General features: G+C 31.2%; 1 protein-coding gene and 1 pseudogene across 1 annotated transcript; one reads left to right on the forward strand and one right to left on the reverse strand.

Annotated features, from left to right (window-relative positions):
- Window positions 1-2,271: 2,271 nt before the first annotated feature.
- Window positions 2,272-4,055, reverse strand: LOC107645443 (OVARIAN TUMOR DOMAIN-containing deubiquitinating enzyme 4-like). The gene is made up of 6 exons (XM_016349465.3): window positions 3,948-4,055; window positions 3,173-3,657; window positions 2,936-3,057; window positions 2,810-2,850; window positions 2,639-2,737; window positions 2,272-2,548 (listed from the first exon to the last, which is right to left on the reverse strand). Exons 2-6 carry the CDS (start codon window positions 3,645-3,647, stop codon window positions 2,389-2,391), a joined length of 897 nt encoding a protein of 298 aa, XP_016204951.1. The 5' UTR covers window positions 3,648-3,657; window positions 3,948-4,055; the 3' UTR covers window positions 2,272-2,388.
- A 2,191-nt stretch (window positions 4,056-6,246) lies between these two features.
- LOC107646271 (uncharacterized) lies at window positions 6,247-7,784 on the forward strand (annotated as a pseudogene).
- The last annotated feature ends 839 nt before the right edge of the window (window positions 7,785-8,623 follow it).

Consider the following 8,623-nt stretch of genomic DNA (forward strand, 5'->3'; position numbering starts at 1 on the left):
TCATCGGCCGACGCTATAATTTGTGCCTTCTTATGGTTGATCCGATTCCGGAGTAAATGCACAGCGATTATCATGAGAATATCGTGATCCTCAAGCTGCAATTTATTCACTATAAATTAGTACCAAAAATGGTTAGTAAATATTAGAGAGTTGTTTCTCAAAACGATGGATTGTTTTCTGAACACTACAATGAAAAAATTGATTGGACCTTTGCTAATTGCTGCAAACGGTGATTGTCAATTAACGATGAACAAAAAGTGGATATTAAATAGACGGATAAAAAATAAAAAAAATTAGATATTCAGTAGATGGATGGATGTTCGAAAGAAAAACAATGAAATTTTTTATAAAGAGAATGATACACGATTTTAATGGTGGGATTGAATAATTGGTGATGGATTATTCACCAATTTATAATGTTAATATTAAGGAAAAGATAAGATTAGAGTATCTAATTCAAAATAAAACCTTAAAAAAGGAAGATAGAATTTTAAAGATTAGATAGATGAATAAGAAGATAATTTTTAAAAACGAAAACAAGACTGACATAGGCGTAATACATCGCGTTCCAATCGATTGAATTATCATTTCAATCGATTGAATTTGAATTCACACACACTACAATCGATTGAAATTGGCAAATTCATATTGTTTGGGTAAATTCAATCGATTGAGTCACAAAAGCAATCGATTGAATTTGGTGAGACCCAGGTTGTTTTGAAGCATTCAATCTATTAGAAATTCTAAACAATCGATTGAATTACAAAAATCCAATTTTTATTCATCGTTCTATCGATTGGATCGTATGACCAATCGATTGAGTTATGCGAAAACCATGCTTTTGGCAATTTTCAATCGATTGTTTAGTGGTAAACTGTAATCCAATCGATTGAGATATAATTCAATCGATTGATTCATTATTCCAATCGATTGGTTTTCGCAGAAAACACAATTTTATGATTCCTCGCGAACGAGACGAATCAAATTTAATATTTTAATCGATTGTAATGGCCAAAAAATTGTTTTTGTTTTTGATTGTTAATGAACATGATATATTTATGATAAATTAATTATTTATAAAATAAAAAATCGTTTTTATAATTATATAAAATATATGGGGTCAATTTATAATTAAAATTAGTTAAAGGACTATGTAGCAGTTGTTAAAAAAACTTAAAAAACATGTTTTGTTATGGGACCACTAAGTGGTCCAAACGTTCTTGGACCACCGAATCCTAAGCCATCAAACATGTTCATTTACTTTACGAAATCATTTCTCCATAATAAATTTCACGTAATGCTTTTTTTTCCTTATCAATCTTCATGTATAACCAAACTAACGTTGCAAAAAGCTACCTCACCAAACTGACTAAGGGTGTGTTTGGGGTTCACGTTGGAGAAGAGAAAAGTTCGTTTAGGTGCTTTGAACGTATCATCTTTATGTTTGGCAACTCTTTAAAACTCTGAACCCATAAGTGATTTTGCCTCTTAACCTGCGTTTACAAGAAGTTAGAAATTGTAGCTTCTGCGTTTACAAAATCACGTTAGTGTTGAATTTATTTTTTTTTATTAATTCTACCCTTTATTTCTTTACTTGTAATCTCTTTAGTATTCAAATATTTTAAATATATAATTATATTTTTTATTAAATTTTTACTTTTGAGTTTGTATAAAAAAAATATTTTTTGTTTGACTATTAAAATTTGTAAATATAATTCTTGTATATTAATTTATTATTATAATTTTGTTATAATATAAATTATTAATCCCATTAAAAAAAATAAATAAAATATTAATTATAACTAAGAATAAAATTATAAATAATTAAAATTTATAGTTTAAAATAATATTAAATAAAAGAGTACCAAGAGTACTAAAAATTTATAAGTAATATAATATAATAAAATATATTTTGATATATTTTTTATATATTATTTTTGCTTTTGATATAAAAATATATTTTACCAATTTTTATATATTATTTTTATTTTAGTAAGTAAATATTAATTTTATTATAAAATTAATTAATAATATTTATTTAAATATTTAAATTAAAATAATAGAATAATATAAAAATTTATTTAAGTTGATGTCTATTTTAGTAATTTTTATCTAAAAGCAATTTTGAATAGTGTAATCCAAACAATATTTACTTTACTATAATCTATTTTGATATAAAAATTACCAAACATAAATCACTTTAACACAAACTTACTTTTCATCAAAATCAAGTTTGCAAAATCAATTTTATGCAAACTCTCGTTTACAAACTGAAATCCAAACACACACTAAATCACCGTAATATACACTAGCCTAATATGAACTGAGTTTTTGACTTTCGAGGAAGTCACAGCTTTAGAAATATGAAATCAAATGCTAGAATCTTGGTCAATGACCCTTTGTTGTAGGAATTTCCAATGCGTCATAATGACCATAGCCATGGTAAAGAACTGTAATTGGATTTTCCTTGCCATATTCTTGTCCATACTCGGCAATTTTTATCAATCCACCTGCATCCTCATCATACATGTACACTGTGATTGGCACCCTGCATATATAATAATCATTAACATCCAAAATTTGATTAAATTAGTACTTCATTTGTTGATAAAAGAAAACGAAAAAAAAAAATACTTACTGCAAAACATGAGAAGCAATGAATAATTCAGGCTCACCACCCCACACATGAGGCTTCCTTATTTGTGAAACATATGTTTCAAAATCTCCTTCTACAAACCTAAACATGTGATGAAACGTTTTGTGTCTGTCACGCATTCATACAAGGACAAAACAATTTTGATAAACTCACCATTCTGTCTCTTCCCTTCTTTTGATAAACTCATCAGCAACCTGCCAAACAAGAATTATGGCTTCAATTATGTCCCTGATGCAAGATTCAATCATGTTCATGCATGAAGATATTGAAACTTAATACCTGACCCCGCAACTCATCTGCTAGCTGTCTCTCAAGTCTTTCACTGGAAGCCAGTTTTCCAAATCTCAAACAAGCTCCATGAGCAACAGAACGAAACAGACACCTTCCATCTCCAGGTATTCCTGCTCATTCACCAATGCACTGACACATCACAAATGTGTATATATATGCTTATGTTCTTAATTATTAGTCTATTAATTAATTTGTTTATAGGGCAGAATAATGTGCAGCTTATACCTATAACATAATAATCTGTGTAAACTTTCTTGCCATGTGAGAATTTGATAGTTGACTCATTGCACTCATCAGAATTTGTAGGTTTAGAATTTGAATTGCATATAAGAAATTCAAGAAGAAAGCCACTTGGCCAAGTCATAGATCCCATAGTACTCTTAACTTTAGGGAGTAGTGCTTTTGGTTTAGATACCAAAAGCCTCATGTTCATACTTTGGCATGCCAATGAAATCACATAATGATTATGTTTCCCCATGACAGTGGAACTAGACAATGTTGTTGTGGAAATAGACTGAGCAGCTGCATGGTTTATCTGTGATTTCTCAGGGGACAAGCTGAAGGAACATGAATTTGATGTTCCTGTTTCTTGAGGCCTAACTCCACAGATGCTGCTACTCATAAGAATCTGATGAGCATGGCCTTTGAGCATAACAGCATTTATTGAGTATAAGCTCATTGATGAAGAGCAAACAATCATCTCTTATTGCCTGAGTCAAGAACCACACACCATCATGTCATTTTTATTGAGTACAGGAATAAATTTCATAAAAGAATTTGATTATACTGCTGTGAAAGTGTTTGATTTATGCTATTATGATAGATTTGCTAATTAAATATATACGAATACATGGCGGTTGATTTTAGCAAAACATTTTAAATATCATAATATAACATAGGTGACAAACTAACAGGGGATGAGTTGAATAAAGGAATACCTCACACACAAAATATATGACAATAAAACAGAAAATTCTGGAAGAATGGTAGGAAAACAAACCTAAAGGTTGATCAGTCAATTGAAACGTGAAGAAGGAATGCTCAAGAAAAATAAAAAATGCAATGCGTGAAGGAGGAAGATGATGAGTACATTGTGGCGGAGAAAAGCGAATTGTGGAGTGAGAATAAATAAATTCAAGGTAACGAAGTAAGGAATATATACATACTACACGTTTTCCACTAATGAGTAAATGTAGAGAATATGTCACACAGAAGCCATTTAACAAGCTCCTTCAAATTCAAAGCACAGAACATTTGTTACGTTAATATTGTGTTAAATTTGGTTTTAGCAAAGATACCGCATAGTTGTTCTTCTGAGTTTCTGATTTTGAATTTAAGTTGTTTGTTTTGTTAATAAAGTATACTGCATCATACAATAATATCATGTCAATAAATAAAAAATGTTGATGATGATCTGGTGGATTATGTTATTTTAATTTCTAGTTTGCCAAGCAGTTTTCTTTTTTTTTTTTTAATTTATTATATTTAATTGTCAACATTAGTAGAATGATGACTTTGCATGAAGCTTGTTATTGCTTTTATGTAGTGATTGAAAAATTAACAGTGTAGAAGGCATTTTAGCATCACAGTGATAACCACTAAATTCACTTTTTGTACATAATTAGATACTAAGACATTCATACTAAGATTTTGTTTGCATGTTTGGCTTTTACTTAAGTACAATAGGATCGGATAAATTAATATCTAAGGAAGCAACACTCTAACAATGAGTTTCAATCAATATTGTAACAAGTTGTTAAATAAATCTAATATGAAGTTTATTAAAAATAAATTTTTATTGAGTTTGAATTTTAAATGTTTTTTTATTAATTTAAATATTTGTCTTTTTTAGAATTTTGATTTTTTTTCGACTATACTATGTTTACACTAAAATCAGCCATAAAAAATAACTTCTAGTATAAAATACATGTTTAAATATAAAATATATATTAAAATAAATTAAACCATATATGTATTTATACATAAATACATTGATAGCTGATTTTAGTAGCTAATTTTAATATATGAATAGTATTTTTTTTCTTTATATCAAATATTGACTTTAATATTAGTTATGCATATAATTTTAAAGACTTTTTTATAAGAAAAATAAAATTAGGTAAAATTTGTAAAAACCATACACTATATCTAATCACTATATATAAAAAAATGTAAAGGAGTTGGCTAACAAACCTTTTAGGTGAGTTGACTAACAAACTTGAATTTCTAATGTATTTATTTCATAAAAATTTAAAAAGTTGTCAAACCTTATTAAATAATATTATTTAATTTAAATAAAATTATTTAATTAATTTAAATATCCAATTTTATAAAAAATTACTTATTTTTTTATAAAAAATTATTTGTTTTTTAGTTTATCTATTCTGTTTTATGTCAAATGTCAATGTTGGTTTGTCCAGCACCTTGATCAACCATCATCATACCCGCCAAAAAGTAATTGCAATGAACAGAGTCTTCACCAACTCTCCCAATCTCCCATGTCCAAAGTCCAAGCATATCACTGATTCTAAACTCTCAAAAACTTGCCAACTTGTGAAAAACACACTCTTTCTCCGAAAACACTGCGCCACGTCTCTGATTCCTCCGTTTTAATGGGTTGGGAATTGCTCTTCTGGCTGCTTCTTTGTTTCCTTCTCAACATTGCCTTTTTTGCCTCTTCTTTTTACCATGTGGGGTTCTTCTTTATTTCTATTTTCTTTCCCAAAGTTGGTTCCTTTCGTCATTCTTTTGTACTTTCTTAGCTTCCATGAATCAGAAAAATTGTTCTTTTTATGGTAGGGTGCCCAAGGTTTTGATATTATATGAACCCTTTTGATGCGTGTCTCGAGTCAATTAGTTCGTGGTTCCCGAGTTTATTGGGCAGGGATTACTCTGTGCTCTTTGCCTCCGAACAGGTCATTGGATCATGTTCTTGCCACACTTCCTCTTGGTTGCTATCACGCCAATCTGTGAGTACATACATGTCTTTACAACCCCAAACTGATTAGTGTGCTGCATTAGTTGTATTAACTGCCTTATATGTTGTTGATTATTTTGTTTGCTAATGTAGATTTTTCCTTACAATGTACCAATGAGGGAATCCTCTTTATGGTTGCATCGATTGAATGGAGGCCTAACAGCAACAGCTCAACAACAACGACGCCAGTTAGGCTCTCCAACAACACCGATGTGCCCTAGCATTTTCATCGGTCAGTCTTCACTCTTGAATTCTTGATTGATTTTACATTTATTTTTTCATTCTAGTGATGATGATGCTGATGATGATGATGATGATGACGATGTAGGTTTATGAGCATTATCATAGAGCATAAGAACTGATACCTAATGATTCGGCTGCACGGAAACATGTCTACTCTTTTGACCAAACCTGGGTAACTCATCTTTACCAGAAGGTGACATTCTTTCAGGAGGAGGCTCGTCAGAGGCAATCATCCATCCTACCCGAATCCGAGCGACCTGCTGTATACTCATCGGTCAAATCTTGTGCTCTTGATCATGATGCAGAATGTGTCACTGAGATATTAGTTAGAGGGATTTGCAGGATACCCAACCTACAACAAATATACGTTGACCTCCTCCTCTCCGAGTACAATCCTTTCAAGATTGTCAAGGATGGAAAGCTGGTGGCTTACCCATGGGACATGCCTCCTCCTTATCCAACAAATTCCGCAATCCTCTCATCTTCTTTGTCTTCTTCGCCTTTTTCACATATTCTTGCATTCCTTCCTTTGAAGAAGAGTGACCCCTTGAATCTCTGAGTCCTTGGGCAGTTACTTTGTCCTCAAATACTGAGAGCGTGGCGAAGAGAGTAGAAGGCCTTCTCGAAATGCTACACAAATTGCGCAATCAGATGCTGCGTGATGACCTTTCTCTACCCTTTCGCCGTGACTGCCTCATCCGTTATTTCAAATGCCTTTGCATGATTGAGCCTTTCTTCCCTATGAATACCTCACCCAACCCACCTATCTTTGTTTGGTACAATGCCATCAACCCACAACAGGACTCTTCTCAGCATAACATCCATTTGGAGAAGGCCTCTGTTCTCTTCAACTTGGCAGCATTCTGCACCCACATTGCTCTCTCGGTCTCTCCTGCGATCTCACCACCAACCAAGGCCATCTCCTTGCCTTGGGCGCCTTAAGTGATGCTTTAAATTGGTTGACTCTACTGAGGTTTGAGTCTAAGAGGGCATCTGGCACGATTGACTTGTCAGAACAATACACCACTATGATAACCAATGAGATTGTCAGCTCGAAATTGAAGTTTTGTCGTCCCCAATCTGATGTATCATCGTTACCTGGATATCTTGTATGTATAATCATCTACCTTTTCAGTTGATCTTTCTTTAGTACAATTGATTGATGTCAATCTTGTTTTGTTAAATTGTTTGATTGAAATGATGCAGGCTTCAGCTTATGATCCGTCGAAATGTGGGCCTTTAGCTGAGTATCTTGTAAAATCCTGGATGCCTCAATATCGAGGGTCGAAGAGAAAAACCTGCCATGTTGAAACGGGTCCGAGTGATGTAACTGAACAATTTCTTTTAGGGTATTGTAGGTCTCATAACTTCCTGCTTCAAGAGGTATGTCAACCACTATGCTTGAACCTTCTGTCTGAGGTTAGCCCTGTCAAGATTAAGGATGGAAATCTTGTGGCCAATGCAACCTTAGAAGCACCACGTTTGGCATTGGAGAACATGAGCTTGCAGCCAGTAGGGGTGGCAACGGGGCGGGTTTTTGCTCTACCCGAACCCGCCCTGCTTTTACCCGCAGGTACATTGAATCCTAACCCGCCATGCCCCTATCCGCCCCTATAATTATTAAAATTCAATAAATAAAATTAAATTTCAAAATTTATATAAACATCATCACATACATAACATAAATTAAAGTAAAAAATTAAATATGATATAATATTATTAATCATTTACTAATTATTTTACATATATTATACATATTATATATTAAAATTATATATAGTATATATATAGCGGGGCAGGTAAGAGCGGGTATTACATAAACCCGACCCCGCCCCGCCCTTCCCAAGAACCCGACCCGCTAAAAATATATTCGTTGATAAAATTATTTATTTTATCGATTTTTTTTTGGCATAGTTATTAACAACAAACCCTTTTTATCTTAATCTATTTTAGATATTATTAAATATCTTGTTGGAATTGGAAGTGAGAAAACTCTTGAAAATATCACAAGTCTATTTACAATGTTATTGAATTGGAAGTCGATGAGTTTTTTTTGCTGATGTGTCACTCATACATTGAATTTGAAAATTATTTTCTTAGGTGTCGTCATTAGAAATTTTTAAAATTTTATTTATAAATTATAAGTTATTTGCTTAGGTAGTTATTTTTTAAATTTTAAATTATTTGCTTAAGTTGTTTTACTTAGGTTGTTATTTTTTAAATTTTAAATTATTTGCTTAGATTGCTAGTTTTTAAATTTTTAAATATACTTTCTTAAGTTGTTAGATATTTAATTTTAATATTGTTGAGATAATTTAAAAAATTATTTATAAATTATTTGCTTAAAAAATTACTTTTGAATTTTTAAATTATAATTACATTTCACTTTAATTATAATAATATTACTCTTTTATTTAAAGAAAAAGCTAATAAATTATTAATTTAAAAAAAATTAA

The sequence above is a fragment of the Arachis ipaensis genome, chromosome B6, assembly GCF_059453495.1.
Source record: "Arachis ipaensis isolate K30076 ecotype BB chromosome B6, ASM5945349v1, whole genome shotgun sequence".
In the NCBI taxonomy this organism is placed as follows: domain Eukaryota; kingdom Viridiplantae; phylum Streptophyta; class Magnoliopsida; order Fabales; family Fabaceae; genus Arachis; species Arachis ipaensis.

Excerpts from the sequence above, each read along its gene's own strand:
- LOC107645443 (XM_016349465.3), bottom strand. The coding sequence starts at position 3,647 with ATGATTGTTTGCTCTTCATCAATGAGCTTATACTCAATAAATGCTGTT. Across the intron at positions 2,851-2,935 it reads CAGATGAGTTGCGGGGTCAG|GTTGCTGATGAGTTTATCAA; the intron begins GTATTAAGTTTC and ends CTTGTTTGGCAG. Across the intron at positions 2,549-2,638 it reads ATTGCTTCTCATGTTTTGCA|GGTGCCAATCACAGTGTACA; the intron begins GTAAGTATTTTT and ends TTATATATGCAG.